This window comes from Lates calcarifer, linkage group LG10 (assembly GCF_001640805.2).
Source record: "Lates calcarifer isolate ASB-BC8 linkage group LG10, TLL_Latcal_v3, whole genome shotgun sequence".
In the NCBI taxonomy this organism is placed as follows: Eukaryota; Metazoa; Chordata; class Actinopteri; family Centropomidae; genus Lates; species Lates calcarifer.
In genome coordinates, this window is record NC_066842.1 from 3,508,301 (window position 1) to 3,531,385 (window position 23,085).

Sequence of the window (23,085 nt, forward strand, 5' to 3'; positions counted from 1 at the left end):
ACACTTGTTTGTTGCGCAACAGGTAACTGAATGGCACAAGAAGATGGAAGAAGCTCGCCTGCAGGAGCTGAGGAAAGGCAGGGAACTGGTGGTCCAGAAGGAGGAGATCAGGTACTTGAAGAGTCTTGTAGAGGAGCAGGAGCGAACCATCCGCTCACTGGAAGAGGATATTGTGCAGCAAAACATGGTGAGAGAACAACTAAACTGTAATTATTTTTACTCATGCTCACAAGTTTGCTAATATGCAGACAAATTCACAAATTTGCGCATCATTGTTTTCATAATGATTAGACATACACATCAGGGTTATATATAAAAGGATTATTGTGAGTTGAGAAAAGTGTAGCTATAAAAACCTCACAATTTTAAGGAGATTTCAGTACAGGGGTGTGTCAGTAATAATATATTACTCAAGGTAAATGTCAAGGTAATGCAGAAAACTCTTCTCTTTATCATGTAAAGCTTCAGGAAGAGCGCCAGCTTGCATGGGATCAGCGAGAGGTGGAGCTGGAGCGCCAACTCGATCAGTATGAGAAGCACCAGACTGAAGTTCTGAGCAGTGCGGAGAAGGTAAACTGTTGTTTACAGCCTTTGATAAATAAAAATAAAATGTGATTATTCACAAATTCACAGTTTTCCAGCTCGTCCTCAGTTTTTAAATACAGCCATCAAGCATAGGATTGGTCTTAGTATTTTATTTTTATTTGTCTGAAACATGTGGCATCCCTGCTAATGACCATATTTTTTGGCTGTTTTCAGTTTGAGGAAGGTGCAGGCTCTGTACCAGACCCCAGTCTACCTCTTGCTCATCAGTTAGAGTTTGCTTTGGGTAAAATCAGAGAGCATGTCCGCACCATCTTGGACACACAGGCCACCTGCAGAAATTTGGATGAGGTATAGTTTTCCGTCCCTCTTCATATGTATTCCCTTTAAGTCGAACACACAGTTTATGGTTTGAATTCTCCTCCACATGCAGAAGTTGAAAGAGAAAGAAGCAGCCCTGTGGAGGGCAGAACAGAACATTGTGTCCCGGGATAAAGTGATCAATGAGCTGCGTCTTCGGCTCCCAGCTGCAGCCAACAGAGAACGCCTGCTAGCTGACCTTGCCAAGCATGAAGAGGGCCAATCAGACAGTCAGCCTGCCCTCAAGCTGGCTCACCAGACCATCAAAGACCTCCAGGGCCGACTTGACAAAAAAGAGGATGTGCTAAAGAAATACCAGAACCAGTTGGCTCAAGCCAGACAGGTACAGCTAATACAAGGAGAAATACTGGGTGTGCAATGATTCCTAATGCCACAAGCCTTTTATATTATTCCTGTGTGATGTTTATCTGTGAGTAACACTTAATCGGTCATTAGTTGCAGGGTCTGTTGAGGTTAGGATTTATAGATGTAAAGAATCTCCAATGGGTGGAAAACCAGAAATCTCAGCACTTAGATTAAATTTTGATATTAAATGTTATTTAATGCCTGTACAAAGGGTTCCTCTTTCAGCCTTGCACATTTATTTAAAGTAAACCATGTGAGAGGTTTAGCGAGAGAAGAATTCCTTTAAGTCAGTGACAAAAAGTGCCATTTTCCTACTAAATGTAGTGGACAGAAAATTTTAATTCTCAACTAGAATATGAGTAACTTAAAATTATACATAAGTACTTTGCTTGAGTAAATAAAGAAGAACTTAAACTTTTTATCTCCAAAGTGTATCTCTGTTTCATTTTAACTGCACCTTGTTGATCCAGGATCAAGAGGAGATGATAAAAAGACATCAGGAGGAGCTTAGGATACTACATCAGAAGCTGGACTTGCAGACGGACACCTCCCTGGACCGCTTCAAAAAGACCGCAATGGTACGCATGTATCCATGTCTCCCTTTGTGAACTGTTTTTTTCCCCTGCTTCAGCAGCTTTGACTTTTTAGGTTAACTCCATGTGTCTGCAGGATTGAGTGTTGGTCTCTCACATTTTGGCAACCCTCAGACGACACACAGTCATTTTAGTTAATGGACTTGGAGAGTAAAAAAATATGCTCTGGCCTCAATTCACACTTGTATAACGCAAGTAAAAAGTGCTCTGTTTCATGCTCTTTTCTCCAGGAACTGATGAAGAAGCCCTCTATCAGTGTTGCAACCTCCAAGCATCTAGAGCGCCTGGCTGAGTTAGAGCAGATGGTGGCTGAGCAGGAACTCTCACTCTCCTCTGCCACGGAGAAGCTGAGGCTGACCACTGCTGAACTGGAGCGCCAGAGGACCGCCATGGAATCACAGGCTAAGAAACACGCTGATGAGATGTCAAAGTGATTACCCCTGATGCTTTTTCTGAATTTGACCTAGTGGTCAACTGTGAAGATTATATTAAAGCAGAATCTAAATCCTTTATGTTTCCTTTATATTAGTATAGTGTAGTATAGTAACATAAAATTGATAAAGATACTGTCTGCAACAAACGCTTTACAGTTTTCTTGAAGGCCTTAAGTTACTATCATTTGGTTTTACTGCAGAACAAATCATTTCTTTGAATATACAGAGACCAGGTTTAGTTTTACAGGATTCCATATTTTCCTGTTTGTGTTGTGAATCATGAGATATTGGGACCATATGGCTTCACTGAAGAGACAGGACAAGATGATAGTGTCAGGGGGTGTGGAATAACCTGAAAGCTACTGAAGGAGACACTCAAGAAAACTGGATGTTAAGGGGTTGAAAGTTTAATAAAAAGAGAGCTTACAAGATTTCAGTTGTGCATTGGGATATAGGTTTTCAGCTACACGAGTATACAACCAATGACATGAATGGAAGTGATTAAAATATTAAAAATCAAACATATATATATATTCAAATGTATTGAATTGCATTAGGTTTGTCTGGGTAGCAAGATGTACCTAATGAACTGGCAACCTAGTATATATGTCAGCGGTTTTACATCCTATCACAGCAGAAATCCAGTATCTTTCTGGACCTCACTGCTTATTGGCCATAATTTAATCATGTGAAAAACAGAAAGAGACAATTAGTGTTTTAGTTTGGTCAGGACTTTTGTAGCCAACCAGTTTGAATCTACTTATCTGGCAGAAAAATCAGCAGAAATATCTCCCTGCTTGTTAGAGATATTGTATAATGTGGTAAAAATGACTTTCCAGCCTTGTCTTGACAGAAATGGGTGTTAAAATTTCATTTGACATTTTCATGCATAGTACCCTACTTGTAACCAATACTGGCCTGTTTGTATTGAAATGAGCAGTAACCACACTGTTAGTTTTGTGGGAGAAGTGGTAGATTGGGAAGTTGATGACATCTAGCTCTCGCTCCTGTGAAGATTGAATGTACTTAGTGTAGTGTAAGTTGCTTTGGACAAACATGTCTGACAAATTAATTTCAGTGTTAAAAAGTAACCTGCCAAAAACACATACACAAAAACTGTGTATGTATAAAAGTAAGTGTTTCTTGTCAGTCAGGAACATTGTTTCCCTTATCTGAAGGTTATTCTGCTGCACCCATATGCTCATGGTGGCGATGGTCCCATTTCCCAAACTGGTGTGTGGAAGATGTGTTGTATTTTATCGCTTAGAGTGTTTAAACAACATGTTGAAAGCTGTTTGATGCTTAAAGCACTGAAACATCGCTTTACCTGACCTCTTATCAAGATTATTGCTAATAAATAACTTCTCTAACTAATCTAGGTCACTCTACATGGACAGCAGCTAACGGTTACAACCTAATACTATATTAGAAAGTACATGTTAGCATGAAATTGATATGTAATGTGAATTAGTCAAAAGTTATGTAGCATCAGCTTAACATTTACTATTGTCAGCCTTACTTATTCACATTTTTCCAATTATATGATGCCACATGAATGCTCTTACTAAACCCTGTGTGTGATAGTGATCTGCTACTCAGGTTGCAACTGCAAATTCAAGAACCCTGGATATATTTTCCAAAGGCTTTATATCATGTCTTGTAAACAGGGCCTTAGCCTTGATATTCAGTGCTGACATTAAGCACACAAATCCCTCTAATTGAGTGCAGCTGTAGGTTAACCTTTAGATCTTTATGTTCCTTTTAAGCGGGTGTGAATTCTTATTTTCTCTGCTCATGACTATACCCTCATACATTAGCTACAGATCACAAGAGCAAGACCACACATGTTGGTCACATAGTAGTAATGATCTGGAACAAGTCAAAATGAAATGTTAAGAGCGTTTGAAATTATGTAATAAGTAAAATCTGTATGTCATAAAAACAAACTAACAGAGGGGGTTTGTTGCAGGCTGGAGGAGTATCATGCTGCCCACATGAAGGCTGTGACTGGTGACACTGAGGATCAGAGGAGCCAGATGGCCCAGATGGAAAAGGAGATGAACTACCTCCGAACTGAGCTGGAGGCCCAAAAGGAGGCCAACATCCGCTCCCCCAGTAACACCATGAAAAATCTGGTTGAACGACTCAAAGCACAACTCGCCCAGAAAGAGAAACAGCTCAAGGTTGTTCTTTTATTATATAACTTCACTTGTTCTTGCTCTTATACTTTATACATAAAGTGGTTGGTCCTGTTGCCTTGCAAAAGCTCTGGAATGAGGAAATTTTTCATACAAATGATTCTTGAGTGACTGTCTCTGTGTTGGCTGTGATGGACTGGCAGCCTGACCTGGATGTTTTGTACATGTATACTGGTGTTGTTCCCCACAAACAGAAAAAAAAATGTTGTTTATCTAGTTTATACCAAGAATGAGTGTGTGAGAGAGGAAGTACTCCATCCAGAAATGGATGATGGTGTGTTAACTGTAAAATGAGGTCTGAGCACTGCAGTCATCATCTTTATCAAGGCTGGCATCTCTTTGTTCTCTGTTTTCTCAGGCTCTCAGTAAGGCTCTGTTGGAGCTGCGGGCTGAGATGACATCTGCTGCAGAACAGCAAGTCATAGCTAGTGCTGCACAGAAAGAAGAGAGCCTCAATGTACAGATGTTGATTGACAGGCACACTAAAGACCTAAAGGTGAGACCCCCATATCGTCAAAACATGCTTGTTTTTCATGTGTATATTTCATTACTGAGCTTAGTATTATGATTTATATTAAACAAACATGGGCATTCTCCATAAAATAGAAAAAAAACATAAAGCAACAGAAACATCATCTACTCCTGCTGTGATAATTTTGTTGGTGAACACATGACATGGGCCAGCCTCCCTGCACCTGGCCCTTATTCTTTACATTATTTATAATTTACAGGTAATTAAGGACAATTAAGATTGTGGATTTATTATGATAATGTGTTTTATTTTAAACCAGCTGAAAAAAACATGTTGCTTTTTTAATAGTTTTATAGAACAGCAGACATCACCAGGCTTGTATTTTTGATTTGGGAAAAGGCCTTAAATCCCTCTTCTCCAAAGGTGCGAGTCCAAGAACTTAATGAAGAACTTCAAGCTGCAAAGGACTCTACCAAGGCAGCCAGAGGTCGGGAGAACACCCTGAAAGAGGAAGTGGACGGCTTGAGCCAGGACCTCCAGAGGAGTCACAAAATTCAGAAACGCCTTCAGGCTGAAAAGGAGGAGAAGGAGCAGGAAATCCAGGAGCTCAAGCAACAAATCAAGAGGCTCAGCAGCGCTCTTCAGGTTAGTATCTCTAAGAAGTGCTGCTTGCTTTGACTTCAATCTGGAGCTTACTGTTCGCGGTTGTTATTATTACATAAGCTGAAGGGTGAAATGCTCAACAACAGCCACATGACTCAGCCACTATCAGCATAACATCATGTGGAAAAGTGACCAGAATCCTCTGACTCTGGCAAGACATTCAGACCTTGAAATATGATAAAACATTGAAATGCAAGACATGTGAACCTTCCTAGCCTTTTCCACAGCAATTTTTTTTTTAATTGAGGAATGCATCAAGAATGGAATCTCACATTCTTTTAAGATTTCAAGATAAATTCCTCCAGTGGATATCAGAGTGGATTTAATTATTGAGGTATTCTTGTGGAGCAGTGCCACCTAGTATATATTTTTAAAGTTGGAGTCCAGATTTTTCTCAGGACTTTTGCTAAATCTCTCTCTCTTTCATGTCTTTAACCATGTGATGTGACCCTAACCTTTGCAGTATTAGTGCCTTGCTGTTCTCATTGAATCAAGCAGGGAATGGAAAGCCTGTTAGGAACACTGTCTGTCTCTGCTGTGCGCTGTCTAAAAAAAGTGAGGTGCTATGAAAATCTTCCGCTCTGTATTTACTGATTAGAATCAAGCAGAACCAGATGGGACGGGGCAAACCATCGAGAATCTACAGAAGAAGATCAGGAGGCTGGAGTCTGACTTGGAGAAAAGAGCAGAAATGAAGAATGTCAAAGATGATCACGGGAAGGTTTGAGCATCAATTCAGTCGACAATAAGCATGCTAATTGTACTACATGATTGTATCATTAGTAGTATTATTGTCATTGAGTACATGTCTTCTTGTCTTACAGAGTAAAGAAGAAATTGTGCGGTGGGAGGAGGGTAAAAAATGGCAGGCAAAGATGGAAAAGGTGAAGAATTCAATGAAGGAGAAGGAACGAGAGAAGGAGTCCCTATTCAAACAGCTCAGCACTCTTAAAGACCTCTATGGCAGGTCAGTGTGTACATCATACTGGAAGATTTACACTGTATTTTTTTATCTTGCCTCTGTGACAGAATTACTTCTTGTAAAGCTACAGCCACTTTAGATTTTGAAAATCAGAGAGCAAAATGTTACATTTGTTTGTTTTGTTTTGTTTTTTTTTACATTTCTATCAGCATCCATTCTGTTTCCATTCTGTGTTTTACTGTGTATACAGACTGGAGCAAGAGAAGGGTGCACTGCAGAGAAAGCTGAAGGCTCGAGGTGTGACTGCCGATCAGGTAGTGGGAGTGAGATCCAGTGAGATGGAGAATGAAATGGAGGAGCTGAAGAAGAAGAACTCAGACCTGGAGACACAGATCTTCACCATAAAGTATTTATCAGCCTTTAAAAATTCTTACTAATTTTAAAAATGCCCTGATTTTACTTTACTACCTGTTGTTTTTGCTTATTTTAAAGATGTTACAAATGCGTTTGGATAAAGTATATTTTTAGAAAGTGGAAATATACATGTGTTGAGTAGTTAGAACATATTTTCCATTGTGACATACAGCATATAACCTTTATTTGCACTCGTAAAAACACATTGATGAACTGGAGTGCTCCCTCTGATAATGCTGAGCTTACATAATAATAACAGTAAAATTAGATTTTTATAGCACATTTCATACAAGAAGATGCAATACAATGTGCTTCACATTATTTCTACTCCATATCTGGATGCCAGAAGCACTGGTATTCATAGTCCCACTCAACACTGTATCCATGTGAGTGACAGTTTGAAGTTGTCTGTGTCTTTGTAGAAAACAAAGTAGTGGTATAAATTTGTAAAACCCTGAGGCTGAACTGCAGAATTACCTCATTAAGAAGATATCGCTCCAATCTGAGCTACAACAGCAACAATGAATGACCATACCGTTTTTATCTAATGTCTAAATTTCATGGAATTCTGCTATGTAATTATTTGCAATCATTTTATCTTTTTTTTTTTTTTTGATACACATGAGAACGTTATGGTATTTAGGCAAAGGTTTTTACATCATTCATCAGTTGTATAGAGGAACTGATACTGGATTTTTTAGGGCCAATTTTGATATCAGTGTTTGAAAGTAAAAAGAAACGTCTGTTAACAATGATACTGGCCAATAATAATTTATTACACAAACATTTCTTCTAAGTAACCCTTTAATGCCGTTTAGCTGGATATCAGACAGTTTAATGAATGAAAAAAGTTTATTTAACCCAAATTCTTGTAGCTGAGTCACGTTATAGGACCATAACCAGACTGTTATACTTTGTCGAACTTGCAGACAGCGCCAGGCTTTACCTCGTGACGAGGCCATGGAGACTCTGATACTGAGGAACCGCTACCTGGAGGAGAGAGTCCACACTTTGGAGAATCAGATGTCTAAGGAGCCTCCGTCAAGGCCCTCTGTAAGTTCTCCTCAGCACACAATAATGACTAAATTAATACATTTGTCAGATATATCACAGACTAAGATAAATGCATATTTGCCATTTTATAGACGTACAGTTATTGTAAGGTTCACAGTAGGTAGTCTACAGTACACGTGTACGGAACAAAACATTCTCACTATCTCTATATGATGTGGCTCTGCTCTGTTTTAAAGCTTCAAAGATGTTTTCTTTTGCTGTATTTCTCTATTCATCATTCTTTACTCTCTCTCTTTATTCATCTCCTTCGTCACTGGATTTAATCTGATTCATTGCCTATGAAGGTAAAAAGCGCCTCCTCGCAGACTTTGAGAGGGATTTGTTCTGTCACTTTTGATGTTGCGGATGGGTCACGCAAAGGGAGTGCTGCACCCCGTCCTGCTAAATCCCCCAGCCGCTCTGGCAGCCAAAAAGCTGCTGAAGACCCCGCTGACCATCAGAGGGAGCCAAAGCGAAGCCAGACATACAGAAAACCTCAGGCCAGCCTTTTAAGAGAAAAGCGACCAAGACCTGACGTGACAGAAAACACAGCAGCTAAAAAAAAACATGTGAGGGGAGAAGATGATGACGCAGAAGCAGATCATGTAGAGAATACACGAGACATCCCATGTGCTTCTGATCTCGATGTGCTTGAAAACAAAACCTTGCTCTCTCAACCACTGACTACAGAGGAAAATAATTTGTCAGAAGCTATGAAGGCAGAGGGTGCTGCTGAACTAGATGATGGAGATACAGGTGATGATGTGGGGAGCAGGACAGAGAAGTCAGAAGAGGCTGACGAGCAGGTTGAGACTACAGAGGAAGCAGCAGAAGTAGCTCATTTAGAACAGCCCTACTCAGCAGAACCAGATGTGGACTCCAGCACCGCAGCGAGCAAACACCCGAGGTTTATTGTTAGAAAAAGGAATGAGCGCGTGCGAAAACGAAAAAGCAGATCTCTTAGATATGTGAAGGTACTCCAAGCTTGTATAGTCACCCAGCTGAAGTGACCGTGCTGTGATAGCGTCTCAGTAGCTGTGGTAGGGTAAACAGTGAGTAGTACGTGGCTTGTTAGCGTGTTGGTGTTTTCCTCCCCTACATTGTCCATCATGGACTGAAGGTGTCTGTGGTTGTCTGTAGGTAGACCATTTCATGACCCCAAGAACAGAGACATTTATTTAAAAATGAAGCTGTTTTTCTACACACTCTTAGAACTTTTGTTTTTGCAGATGCAGTATCTTTCTCCATAGTAGTAGTAGCAGTCATACATTTTAAATAATTTTCTCTGGCTCATTTTGTGTCTGTGCTTTCCTCTAGACTTCGGGACGAGGCACTGGCACTCCCACACAGAGAGATCAGGACCTCCAAAAAGAGAACCTCAAGCTAGCCTCTGAGAACCTGGAGCTGCGCTTTCAGCTGGAGCAGGCCAACAAAGACTTACCAAGACTCAAGGTACGTGTAACAGAAACTGACCAATGGATTGTACAGCATTTTAAAGAAATGGAAAAAGAGAAACACAGCATTTACAAAAAACAGATTTTTTTTTCCAGTATTGCCTCTTTACAAAACTTTTTGAAAATGTGTTAAACCCCACAGTTCAACCCCAGCATTTCTTTAAATCATACAGTAATGATTTGGGCAAAAGCAACATGTTTTTGGTGAAGAGTGTTTTATCTAATTTTATCCAGTTTCTCTTTGTTTTGTACAGAATCAAGTTGCAGACCTTAGGGAGATGTGCAGTGCACTGAAAAAGGAAAAGGCAGAGGTGAAGAAAAAGCTGGCTCAAATACATGGAGTAAGTTATCCTAAAGTTACCTTTTTGTTTATGCAGTTAAACCTATTCATATCTGCATATGAGGTGAAAAAAAATCAGCGACCTTAAAAAATATCTAACCTAACAAGAAACAAATAGCAAAGAAACTGAATTGGATAGCAGCAACTCCACTGAAACTTAATTCTCCAGCATCCTGTTCCAACTGTAGATCACAAATATGATTTTTAATGTGTTCCTCATCAGACTGGTCACAGTGGTAAAACAGTACCTGAACTTGAGAAAACCATTGGGTTGATGAAGAAGGTGGTGGAGAGGGTGCAGAGGGAAAATGAGACCCTGAAGAAATCCAGTGCACCTGCAAATCAAGAGAAGGTCGCCGCTTTGGAGCAAGAAAATAAAAAACTAAAGGTTGTTGACCACATCATGTCTCATGCCAAATACATTGTATTGGACAAGTTTATTAACTTCTTTGTTCTGTTACTGCAACTTACAGTAAATGTTGTTTTTTAGGCCAGCTATGAGAAACTGAGGAGCCAGAGTGAAACAGAGCTGAGTTCAAAACTTGAATCCAAAACCAAAGGACTGGAGAAAATCGTGATGGAAAATGAACGTTTACGCAAGGAAATCAAAAGGGTAACTACATGTGTTAGTTCCACAATATGTTGTAATTTTAAAAAGTAATATTTAATTCTGAGTTTTCACCTTGATGCCAGCACTGCTTTGGGACATGATGGATTTCTCATTTGTGATAAAGCCACCTGAATGCACATTTTCATCTCCGCTGTCTCACCTGGGTGTGTGTATTTTCTGTTAACAGGAAGTGGAGGCTGCAGAGAGGCTGAGAGTGATCAGAACAAGTCTGGAGATGAGCAACGAGAAGCTCGAGGCAGAGCTGGAAGAAACCAAACAACGGCTTCGGGCAGCTCTGTCCAGACCCATCACAGAGGGAGCAGATGGCAAGACCATGAAGGCATCTGTGGTGACAAGGTCAGCAAACTGTTTTTCACTGTAATCCACTGAGCAGGAATTCAGGACAAATTAAAGCTGTAATGAACCGTAAGTTAAATCACTATCAAATTCTATCAACCACCGGTAGAAAACAGCCTGTTCGTGACAGGTTGTTATGTAGAACCTTGTCTCCATTACCTACTCAGGCTTTCCCAGTTGGCTTGGGGATTCAAAGCCATGACCTTGTGTCCTCCACTTATAGAGGCTTCAGGCGAAAAGTAGAGTTTACACACTATGAGCCAGTATTTGTTTGGCTTCCATTTGCAGAATGTTTGAGAACAAGATGAAGGAACTGGAGAAGGAGCTCTCCCAGAAGACCTCCAGCCTCTCTGAACTCAAAAAACAGCTGAAGGAGGTGAACGAGCGTGAGGAAAGAGCTCAGACAAGCATCCGGCAACTTGAAGATCAGGTACAGGCTAAATATTACATTAATATTTTAATATCTGAAGCAGATCTCCAGCTTTTTGTCCCTGTAAGTCAGGCATAATGCAACTCAATCTTAACTCAATAGTCTTTCTCTTTTAGACCTTCCATGCCTGGTTAGCTCCACATCTTTGGATCCCCACACATTATTAACAGGCTGCGTAGTCAAGGTCAATATGCTATATAAATGTGTTCAACTTGTTATTGTGGGTTTGTCATTTCTTAGGTTGACATGTTAAAAAGATTTCCTTCCACTGCAAAGACTGACACAGGACTCGCCAAAGAGCTCCAGGCAATGAGGTAAGTGAAACTATGTGCACCGATGAGTATTCGTATCTTTAATGAGTAATAGTGATAAGACAGCAGAGTATCTTTGGGTTTCGGATTAACAAACAAAACATTTTAAGACATCGTTTGGCCTTTGAACAACTGGGATGAACATATTTCACTATGTTCTAATATTTTATCAACCAAATGATCGATAAATCTAGAAAATATTAATCAACACATATGTGTGAAAATAAGCATTCGTTGCAGCCCTAATTTATACAATGACATATAACCAAATAGCACTGAATTGAGTGCGTGTTACACTGTTGTATTACATCAAGCAAACCTTTGTAAATGTGTAAAACAAAAACTTCAATGGATAGTTAGAGCATCTTAACAAGACAGCTGGCTTGGAATCACTACTTTAAGTGACAGAGCTTCTGGAAAAAAAACATGATTATATCATTATAATACGGTATGATTGTAGTCACACTGACCGTCACTGCTAACTAAACAAACACAGAGCTCTAAACAATACTTTGGTTCAACTGTATTACAGGACCAAATTAGTGCAAACAAATTGAAGCAGTGTCTACATGACGGACAGTAATTTTCCATCCTGATCTCGTATGTTTTGTCTGGAATATGTTGCTTGTGGAACTGAAACAAAAACCGACATGTTTATTTTGTCCTAAGATTGGTCAACGCTGAGCTACAGAGGGAGAACATAGATCTGAAGCAAAGACTCAACGAGTACAGTGAGCGATATGGGGAAACGTCTTCTAAACTAGGTGAGACGTCCAAAACACCCTGATGTATGTGATGTAAATTGTTATGAAAATCAACAGTCATTCCAGAGGGTTTTTTTTTTTTGTATTTATAGATTATGGGAAGCTCAGAACGCTTCTGCAGGCAGCCGAAACTGAGAAAACCAAACTTCAAACGGAGGTCAAAAAGCTGAAGAAAGAACTGGAGAACTTTGACCCAACGTTTTTTGAAGAGATTGAGGACTTGAAATACAACTACAATGTAGAGGTCAAGAAGAACATTCTGCTGGAGGAACAGTTGAAGAAGGTGTGTAGTCAGTTTGGTGTAAAAGTTGAAATACCCAGTGTGTCCATCAGTTAACTGAGGGTCACTGTGCCTTTCTCTGGAGCTAAGACTGTTAGAACTACATCTGAATGTGCATTTATGGTTGACAATTTCAATTTAGATCTCTAGAGGATGGGTACTGAACTTTTTTTAAGACTAAATTCCACAGTTAAACATGTTAAAGTGTGCAGCAACAGTTTGGCACTTCTTTCTTTCCCCCTGATTTTTATAAATTTGGTTAAAAAAATGTCAGCAGTAACACCAGCATTGATGTGTTTCATTACAGTACAGTCACATCATTTAGTTTAAAACATGATTGTGCAGCAGTTCTTTAAGGACTTTAGCTTCTTTGGAGGGTAAAGTTCTTCAAGTAGTTCAGATAAGTTTTGGTATTGGTACTGACACTCTCATATTGTCTCAGCACTAGTCTTGGAAATTTCTAAACCTATGAGAATCATGTTTCTTAGGTAATACATTTGTTTTCAGAGGTCGCTTTTTTTGGTAATACTAAGTTTTTAGGGTTTGGCATATTTATAAGATTTCTTTATATTTGTACAGTTCTGCCATATTGTGCTTCTGTGTATTTGTCAATAAAGCAGCTTTGCTAATAATCAGATGGTTAAAAAGAAATGTTTATATACTCGCCATTTATTCCTCACTTAGCAGTGAAGTACTTCTAACATACAGTGTTTACAGTATATTAATTAAGAACAATTAAGCAACTTTAATTGTCGTCAGTTTTTTCACTAAAGGCATATTCACAGTACTGCAGCTTTTGTCTGTGCTTCATTCATGATTTTGTTCAGGTTCAAATTTGTTTGTAACTTTGATCTGAGCTGTGATGATCTGACTCTCCAGAACTGTACAGTAACTGATTGGCCTCAGCAATGCAGCTTGCAGGATTGTCACTGTTTATTACTGTAATGTGAATATGCCTTAAAGCTGTACATAGATCTGAAAAGCAAATGGCAAACTGTCTTCAGCCTTTAATTCAATCCACTATTCCTGTTTGGTGGTGAAGGTTTGACCTCCCCACAACCAGAAAGACACAGTTCTGAGCCTCTTTAGTCTTTAGTCTATGTCCTCATTGTAAACCACTCTGATTAAGACTTCATAGAAAACCTGTAGTTCTGTGTACTTTGTTAGTTTCCACAGAGAAATTAAGTGCATTAAACAGTGACTTTAAAATCACTCATCTGGAATTACAGGTGAAAATATCTGGTAGCTACAGGGTGACAGCAGAGGCTTTGGAAAGGGAATGTTTAATCTCACTTGTTTTATGGGTCAAACTGGATGTCCTGAAGCCGGCTGAAGCAGTGTCCATTTAGTGTGGAGAAAGACGTGAACAAGTCCTTAGTGTTTTTGTACTCAGCTGTCCCGTCGACACGAATGATGACCGACTTGTTACCGAAACAGGATTCCCCATCTGGCCACCTCAGTCCCAGGTGATGACGATGAACCTACAAAAGAGCCACAGAACAGATAAAGACCTACAGATAAAAACAGCTTATTTCAGTTTGATCACACCCTCAATGTATAAAGTCATCCTACCTTAATGAGCGTGCCGTCGTTGCAGTGCCAGACGATGCCTTCGACTCGTCCCTCTGGACTCTCCTGGAACCAGGAGCACAGCTGCTGGAAGTCCACCGGTGGAGGGTTTCTGATTTTAACACTCCCGTGAGACACCAGGCAGTGGACAGGCTGCTTCTTACTCCCCAGTACTGTCAGGACAGTAACACTCAACTTTAGCTTACAATACACAAAAGTACATTCAACTTAATTTGTGTAATTCAGTAAAATTCTTTAAATGTCTTTCCGATAATGTTTAAATGTCTCAGAAACAACTATTATTTCTGCTTCTATCCAATCATTTACACCCAAACACATGGGAAAATGAGGCTTTTAAGAAAAGTGAGGCTGCTTTTAAGCAACAATTTGTTTAAAAATGATCTTCTCTGACAATAACATAAATGCATGTTGAAGGAAAACTTACCGTACGGGTTCCCATTCACATTGGTTCCAATGAGCTCCAGTGTTTGTTCCATGAGTTCAGACAGTGGAACTGCTGCAATTTCTAGCATGTCCTCATCGTCAGCGCTGGGCCTGAGAACGAGAGCCACCCCGACTTCGTAATCCACCACAGAGGAGTGCCAACAGTACTGCTTGTTGTCCTTCTCCACTGGTACCCAGCCTGAACATTCACAAGGACTAAATCAATACTCCTGCAGCAGCATCGTCCACAATGACATCAAAAAGCAGACTACCTTTATTTTACACAACATGTGATAAAGCAGAATTTCATCTAACCTGGAATGTGTCCGTGTTCATCAGGCACTGGATGGCCGTTGTGATGTTTGACCCTGTGAGCTGGGATCCATGTCTCTGGCACCGTCTTGAAATCTTCCTCTACATTCCATGTGAATCCTGAAAATGACAGCGAAAACGATATGAAACTAGTCCAACCTCCCTGCAGAAATGTTGACATTTAACGCACAAAAACACTGGATATATACCTTTACAGCTCCTGTGTGAATGCTGGTACTTTTTGAACCTCTTCTCTGCTTGTTTGTTGGGTTTCCTGTCAAGTCGAGCCCAGAGGTAAGGCTGCCCTACGGAAAAAAAGATAAACCTTTATTTAGTTAATCTCCAACTAATTATGAATACTTGGAGACGAGAGCAAAAACAAACATTTTAGTGAATGACTCCAGCTCAAAAATACCAGTTTGGCAGTTGATATTTTCCACTAATGGACAACGACAGGTGATAACGGCTATCGTAAACTGTCACTCACCTTTATAAACTGTGACATAACAGCAGGTACCATCCAGTTTTTCTGTGGCAAGTGCACAGTCGACGTTCGCCTCCAGAGCGACAGGGTTCACGTTTGCAGTGGCAACAACCTGAAATTGCTGCAGACAGACAGACAGATGATAAACAGTCTCAACTTTTAAATGTAACTTCTCTTTACTTATTACACCAAATATTAGTGAGATATAATTGCTAAAAAAAAAGAAAATCAATTACTTATTCACTTATAATTAAGAAATAAATGAACTACTACTGAACTACTGTTAATTTAAAGCCAAAGATGACACATAATCACTCTGTACATTCATTTTTCCAACATATACAGTGCAAAGTGCAAATGTTTTGGGCACTGAAGATATTTAGATTCTTATCCATCACAAAACACCACAGAGGAAGCATCTGATCACTTCCAAATTAATGAATCCTTCACACAGAGCTATCATCAGGGACAAGAAGAACAAGGAGTCCTGCAGCAAATGGTCTGACCTCCACAGAGTCCTGATCTCAACATGAGTCTGGGATTAGATGAAGAGACACTGAATCGGCCTAAATCCACAGAGAAACTGGGACAACTTTCTACAACCGTACATTCACTCCTCTCAGCTCTGGACAAAGACATACCATAAATACACAAACACAGCAAAACTAAAAACACAAGACAAAGAGAGGGGGGAGGCAGCTCCTGCAACAGTCCCATTTATCAGCCTTTGTTGACACCTCACACCTGTGGCTAAAGTAACCAGTAGATATGGAAACAAAAGGTCACATGACAAGGACGCTACTGAAAAAAAAAAATCATAACTTTAGAAAATAATCACATGTCTATGAAAAATATTAATGACTCAAGAACTAATATCCAATGTTAAGCGATGTAAGGTAAATGGAATGGAATGTGATTCTGCAACATGGTTTTAATTTACAATTTTTGTATTAATTCTCGTGCAAATCAGCGAATAGATACTGAAAAATACAATTGCGGTGCAGCAGGTTCACGTTGTTGTCAAATCAATGGCTGCTGCTGCTGCTGCTGCTCTCACCTGACACTCTCGTTTTCTGGACTGTTCTTCCTTCACCTCCGTCAGAAACACACACGGTATCTTCTGCTGAACGGAGCCCAGACGTCGCATCGTTGTGTGCGGTTAAATATCCACCTGAACGCCCGGGGACAATGTTTATGGTTTTTCCGCTGAGAAGAGCAGAAATGAACGGCGTTTCCGCGTGGATGTGGATGTCATGTGGTCACGTGGGCTGTTTTTCTTCTTCTTCTTCGTCACGTTGGTTGGTAAACGGTCACATGACTCGATAGCGCCCATGGATGTACTATTAGAGCGTTTACTTTTTAACTCTTCTGAGCTTTTGAGAGGTTTTACAAAGATTAAAACTCTATGGCTTAAAAACATATAATACAAAGAGTGGTGATTGATTATAAATTGTTTTACAGGCGTCTCTTTTACAATGGTGGTCTATGGAGAAAATGTTTTTTCATGCGTTGCAGTAACACGAGCGGCCACTGGGGGGAAAAATGGCGGCATGGCTGAGCGGCGGCAACGTATCCAGTTCTCGTGATACATCCGTGATTAAAACCAACGTTTGAACCGTTGCCTCGGTTTGTTAGTACTGTAAGAAAACGTAATTACTGAAGAGACTAGATACTAAAACAAGCTTTTTTTGTCGACCACAAGTGAGGCTGGACACTGAATACACCTGCGGCGCGAAGGTAAGGCTACGGAGCGAACTAGCTAGCGGCTAGCTTTAGCGTTTGCGCTAGCAGCGAGCGTTTGCATTAGTCTTCTCTTTTATTGCCATCTTTTGCCCCCAACTCCATTTTCAGTCGTTTGTGCTTGTGTTTCCGTGACTGAGGCGTCCCTGACATGAGTTGTGGACCCCCAACATGGACGGTGAAAACACAACAGGCTTTTGATAGGCCGTTTAAATCCCCGTTGTTTGTTTACAGTCACCTTACCGACATTTTGCATCTCTTTGTAAGTTTGTGTTTCACACTGGTTATTTTAACTCAGTCTGTCATGTCGTTGTCATCGTTTTGCGTCTACTTGTGGCCATTTTGTATTGTATCGCGTCTACCTGACTACTTTACATGTGGATGTCAGCGTTAGCATTAGCGACGAGTGTTAGCATTAGCCTTATGTGGGTTAAAGTGTGTTTGTGTTTCTGAGACTAGCGTCCCTGACATGACTTATGGGCAGCTTACAGAGGCAAGGCAACTGTTTTGCAGTCTGTTTGTCTGATTATCAAGTCGTTGTGAACATCTTGCGTCTTTACTTGGTTATTTTACATCTATTGATGGTCAGCTTCTTTGTCTCTTTGTGGTCGTTCTTACTGCGTCTTTGTAGTTCTGCGTTAAATCCTGATCATTTTACATTTCTGAGGTCTTTTTTTGTTTCATTGTGGCAGTTCAGCATCTCAGAGTGATTGTTTTGCATCTCAGTTTTTTTGTCTGGCGTTTTTGTTTGTAGATTTGTGGCAGTAATCTGTCCACAGCTATCTATTGACCCACAGTTGTATTAGTGATGAGTAATTTGTTTGTGGTGGTTTGATATTTGTTTGAGCTCAGTTATACTTTAAATTCAAGCTTGAAAACTAAATTTTAACTCTGTGCTCCTCCACAAGTTTTAAGCCTCAAACATTTTAGTTGCTTTGTTGTTGGTTCTTAAGGATGTGATTCTTTTTCCTGTCATACTGTATGTGACCGTAAACAGTATTTTCTGAAATGCTCCTCTGATGATGAGAATGCTCTGGTTCAGCTATAATGATCAATATCTAATAGAGGTGTGAGGATACACTCAGCTCATGAGACCAGACAGGATTTTAACACTGTTTTTAAGAAACTTTAACAATGTAACTGGAAAGATTATTTGACTGAAAGTCACATAATGCAAAACAATCCAGGAGCATTGTGAAGTGTCTCGTGTGAGTTGTTCATTAGTGTGTTCATTTTAATAGTTGGTCAGAGGGTGATTTTAAAAATATATTTACAGTTTATAATGACCAGTTCTGCACTTGTTGACTTAGAATTTTTCACATAAGCTGCAGCTAAGATCTTTGTAAATTTGGTTGTTATTCAGTAAACAAAAATAAAACAAAGACATTTTCAATATGTGTTAATAAGAAGGTCGAAATGTGAAGTAATGATTCTGTGTGTGAGCGCCTGTGGTGGAAGAAATACTCAGACTTTTTACTGAAGTATAATACAACATAAGTTAAAATCCTGCATTCAAAGTTGACTTAACTGATAGTGTTTATTATTGTTGTACAGTTCACAGTAACATACATGACTGCTTCATGATTAATTGATAGACACACAATTAATAATCATTTGACTTTTTCTCAAATATTTGTTGTTGTTGGTTCTTCAGGAGGTGATGACAGTAAACTGTTGATTTTCTGAAACAGCCTCTAATGTTTGTTAAATGTTGTGGTTCAGCTGTAACGTTGAATGTTTATCTGTGTTTTGGTGGTTAAACTGTTGATGAGGAATAGGTAGTAGTGTACTGATCATTTTCCTTTTTATGTTTCTCTTTGATTTCCTCCAGGTGTCACCACTTCGTCCACGACATCGTCCACGATCGCAGAGACATGGTCCATGATCGGAGAGACATTGTTGAGGATGAGGGAGACATCGTCCACGATCAGAGACGTTGTCCATGATTGCAGAGACCTTGTCAAAGATGAGAGAGACGTTGTCCATGATCAGAGACATTGTCCCATGCTTCGTAGAGACCTTGCGATAGAATCGGCGGAGACGGGGGTCACCGATTTGACGGCACTGCCCGCGATCATGGAGACATTGTTGATGGTCACAGAGACAGCGTCTATGATCTCAGAGACATCATCCACGATCACAAAGACATTGTCCATGATCACAGAGACTTTGTCCATAATCTCAGAGACATTGTCCGCGATCACAGAGACGTAGTCCACGATCACAGAGACGTAGTCCACGATCACAGAGACGTAGTCCACGATCACAGAGAGTCTTTGTACACTGAGGAAGTTCTTTGAGACCAGGACAGAGGCCTCCAGGTAATTCACAAACAGCTTTACATCAACTGTCCAACACAGAGCACTGACACTAAACTGTTTATGCTCAGTAGTCAGTTTATCAGAGAAGTGTAATAACAGAAATAATCTGCTTTATAAAAATTGACTTAACTGATAGTGTTTATTATTGTTGTGCAGTTCACAGTAACATACATGACTGCTTCATGATTAATTGATAGACACACAATTAATAATCATTTGACTTTTTCCCAAATATTTGTTGTTGTTGGTTCTTCAGGAGGTGATGACAGTCAACTGTTGATTTTCTGAAACAGCCTCTAATGTTTGTTAAATGTTGTGGTTCAGCTGTAATGTTGAATGTTTATCTGTGTTTTGGTGGTTAAACTGTTGATGAGGAATAGGTAGTAGTGTACTGATCATTTTCCTTTTTATGTTTCTCTTTGATTTCCTCCAGGTGTCACCACTTCGTCCATGACATCGTCCACGATCGCAGAGACATCGTCCATGATCGCAGAGACATGGTCCATGATCGGAGAGACATTGTTGAGGATGAGGGAGACATCGTCCACGATCAGAGACGTTGTCCATGATCGCAGAGACCTTGTCAAAGATGAGAGAGACGTTGTCCATGATCAGAGACATTGTCCCATGCTTCGTAGAGACCTTGCGATAGAATCGGCGGAGACGGGGGTCACCGATTTGACGGCACTGCCCGCGATCATGGAGACATTGTTGATGGTCACAGAGACAGCGTCTATGATCTCAGAGACATCGTCCACGATCACAAAGACATTGTCCATGATCACAGAGACTTTGTCCATAATCTCAGAGACATTGTCCGTGATCACAGAGACGTAGTCCACGATCACAGAGCGTGATCGTCCACGATCACAAAGACATTGTCCACGATCGCAGAGTGTTTTCATTCAATAAAGAAGTTCTTTGAGACCAGGACTGAGGCCTCCAGGTAATTCACAAACAGCTTTACATCAACTGTCCAACACAGAGCACTGACATTAAACTGTTTATGTTCAGTAATTGATCTTAACTCATAACCAGAACATAATCTTAACCCCCAGTTTATTTACATAACTAATGTGTTTTGGTGGTTAAACTGTTGATGAGGAATAGGTAGTAGTGTACTGATCATTTTCCTTTTTATGTTTCTCTTTGATTTCCTCCAGGTGTCACTACTTCGTCCACGACATCGTCCACGATCGCAGAGACATCGTCCACGATCACAGAGACATGGTCCATGATCGGAGAGACATTGTTGAGGATGAGGGAGACATCGTCCACGATCAGAGACGTTGTCCATGATCGCAGAGACCTTGTCAAAGATGAGAGAGACGTTGTCCATGATCAGAGACATTGTCCCATGCTTCGTAGAGACCTTGCGATAGAATCGGCGGAGACGGGGGTCACCGATTTGACGGCACTGCCCGTGATCATGGAGACATTGTTGATGGTCACAGAGACAGCGTCTATGATCTCAGAGACATCGTCCACGATCACAAAGACATTGTCCATGATCACAGAGACTTTGTCCATAATCTCAGAGACATTGTCCGCGATCACAGAGACGTAGTCCACGATCACAGAGACGTAGTCCACGATCACAGAGAGTCTTTGTACACTGAGGAAGTTCTTTGAGACCAGGACAGAGGCCTCCAGGTAATTCACAAACAGCTTTACATCAACTGTCCAACACAGAGCACTGACACTAAACTGTTTATGCTCAGTAGTCAGTTTATCAGAGAAGTGTAATAACAGAAATAATCTGCTTTATAAAAATTGACTTAACTGATAGTGTTTATTATTGTTGTGCAGTTCACAGTAACATACATGACTGCTTCATGATTAATTGATAGACACACAATTAATAATCATTTGACTTTTTCTCAAATATTTGTTGTTGTTGGTTCTTCAGGAGGTGATGACAGTCAACTGTTGATTTTCTGAAACAGCCTCTAATGTTTGTTAAATGTTGTGGTTCAGCTGTAACGATGAATGTTTATCTGTGTTTTGGTGGTTAAACTGTTGATGAGGAATAGGTAGTAGTGTACTGATCATTTTCCTTTTTATGTTTCTCTTTGATTTCCTCCAGGTGTCACCACTTTGTCCACGACATCGTCCACGATCGCAGAGACATGGTCCATGATCGGAGAGACATTGTTGAGGATGAGGGAGACATCGTCCACGATCAGAGACGTTGTCCATGATCGCAGAGACCTTGTCAAAGATGAGAGAGACGTTGTCCATGATCAGAGACATTGTCCCATGCTTCGTAGAGACCTTGCGATAGAATCGGCGGAGACGGGGGTCACCGATTTGACGGCACTGCCCGCGATCATGGAGACATTGTTGATGGTCACAGAGACAGCATCTATGATCTCAGAGACATCGTCCACGATCACAAAGACATTGTCCATGATCACAGAGACTTTGTCCATAATCTCAGAGACATTGTCCGCGATCACAGAGAGTCTTTGTACAATAAAGAAGTTCTTTGAGACCAGGACAGAGGCCTCCAGGTAATTCACAAACAGCTTTACATCAACTGTCCAACACAGAGCACTGACATTAAACTGTTTATGTTCAGTAATTGATCTTAACTCATAACCAAAACATAATCTTAACCCCCAGTTTATTTACATAGCTAATGTAAAAACAGTTCAAAGAAAAGGTTGAATTTATGGATATAAATTGTTACTGTAAAGTATTGGAAAGATGATGACCAGTTATGCCATGTTAGTAGTAGTTATTTGAGTAATTTTGTGTTTGGAAAAACCTGGTTTTAAACAAATGTTCTGTGTGTTTCAGCCAAATTTATGTTTATAAGAAAAAACAGACCAGTGAAATATTTCTGTAACTTCATATCAACATACAATATATTCAGTTATTAAAATATAATTAGGAAAGAAAGAGACTTGAACTGTCTCAAATGTCACAGAGCTAAACAAAAACCATGTAACAGAAGTAATAACATCAGAATAGTGTAACAATACAAATAATCTGCAACATAAAAATACTTTAAAGAATGTATTAGTATCTATATTAATAGAAGTAATGTAACTAAAAAGTAATGAGTAATATCAGAAGACAGATGTACTAGTAAGTGGTATCTGTAGTATCAAAGTAGTTTGCAGTATTCAACATTGGTACCATCTGACAAATTTAGAAGTAATATGTAATAAAAATGTAATATGTAATGGTAAAAGAAATCTAAAATCTGAGGTTACAGTATGAGTAACCTGTAATATAGCGACGTATTAGCGACATAGGAACACTAGTAATCTAACTTGAAGGTAAATATGTTAAAATGAAGATGAGATGAAGAATCATAAATGTGAAAAGGTCATGTAAAGGGAGTTATCAATAATGTCAAAAGTCCTAGTATAGTGAGTATCAAAAATGTTTAAGGTATATGCATAGTAAAATGTCAAAATCTGTCAAAAAATGTCATGTACAGTAAGGCGTCAAAAACGGTCAATAAATGTCAAAGTATAGTAAGGTGTCAAAAACGGTCAATAAATGTCAAAGTATAGTAAGGCATCAAAAAAGTCATAGTATAGTAAGGTGTCAAAAAATGTGAAAAAAGTCATAGTATAGTAAGGCATCAAAAAAGTCATAGTATAGTAAGGTCAAAAAATGTAAAAAAGTCATAGTATA

General features: G+C 39.7%; 2 protein-coding genes and 1 long non-coding RNA gene across 3 annotated transcripts in view; 2 read left to right on the forward strand and 1 right to left on the reverse strand.

The window, feature by feature from the left end:
* Positions 1–13,196, forward strand: part of cep290 (centrosomal protein 290) — a 30,334-nt gene extending 17,138 nt beyond the window's left edge. Inside the window, 22 exon segments of the mRNA XM_018692651.2 lie at positions 23–187; positions 463–570; positions 760–894; positions 977–1,246; positions 1,740–1,847; positions 2,093–2,292; positions 4,266–4,479; positions 4,853–4,990; positions 5,390–5,611; positions 6,228–6,350; positions 6,454–6,596; positions 6,802–6,957; positions 7,895–8,018; positions 9,336–9,470; positions 9,727–9,813; positions 10,036–10,200; positions 10,303–10,425; positions 10,610–10,779; positions 11,068–11,209; positions 11,450–11,523; positions 12,190–12,284; positions 12,377–13,196. Of these exon segments, the coding sequence (XP_018548167.1) occupies positions 23–187; positions 463–570; positions 760–894; positions 977–1,246; positions 1,740–1,847; positions 2,093–2,292; positions 4,266–4,479; positions 4,853–4,990; positions 5,390–5,611; positions 6,228–6,350; positions 6,454–6,596; positions 6,802–6,957; positions 7,895–8,018; positions 9,336–9,470; positions 9,727–9,813; positions 10,036–10,200; positions 10,303–10,425; positions 10,610–10,779; positions 11,068–11,209; positions 11,450–11,523; positions 12,190–12,284; positions 12,377–12,621 (3,342 nt within the window). The 3' untranslated portion in view covers positions 12,622–13,196.
* Positions 13,197–16,644, reverse strand: lg10h12orf29 (linkage group 10 C12orf29 homolog). Its single transcript, XM_018692660.2, has 7 exons — positions 16,431–16,644; positions 15,377–15,494; positions 15,099–15,194; positions 14,893–15,009; positions 14,579–14,776; positions 14,137–14,306; positions 13,197–14,045 (listed from the first exon to the last, which is right to left on the reverse strand). Exons 1-7 carry the CDS (start codon positions 16,518–16,520, stop codon positions 13,863–13,865), a joined length of 972 nt encoding a protein of 323 aa, XP_018548176.1. The 5' UTR covers positions 16,521–16,644; the 3' UTR covers positions 13,197–13,862.
* Positions 16,645–16,744: 100 nt separating this feature from the next.
* LOC127142848 (uncharacterized) overlaps positions 16,745–23,085 on the forward strand; it is a 14,768-nt gene continuing 8,427 nt past the window's right edge. The window contains exons 1-5 of the long non-coding RNA XR_007813929.1: positions 16,745–17,110; positions 18,945–19,434; positions 19,868–20,380; positions 20,598–21,087; positions 21,521–21,947. This is a non-coding gene — a long non-coding RNA (uncharacterized LOC127142848). The remainder of the gene's footprint in view (positions 17,111–18,944; positions 19,435–19,867; positions 20,381–20,597; positions 21,088–21,520; positions 21,948–23,085) is intronic.

Excerpts from the sequence above, each read along its gene's own strand:
- lg10h12orf29 (XM_018692660.2), bottom strand. The coding sequence starts at position 16,520 with ATGCGACGTCTGGGCTCCGTTCAGCAGAAGATACCGTGTGTGTTTCTG. Across the intron at positions 14,777-14,892 it reads TGAACACGGACACATTCCAG|GCTGGGTACCAGTGGAGAAG; the intron begins GTTAGATGAAAT and ends GTGAATGTTCAG. Across the intron at positions 14,307-14,578 it reads TGTGAATGGGAACCCGTACG|TACTGGGGAGTAAGAAGCAG; the intron begins GTAAGTTTTCCT and ends CTGTCCTGACAG.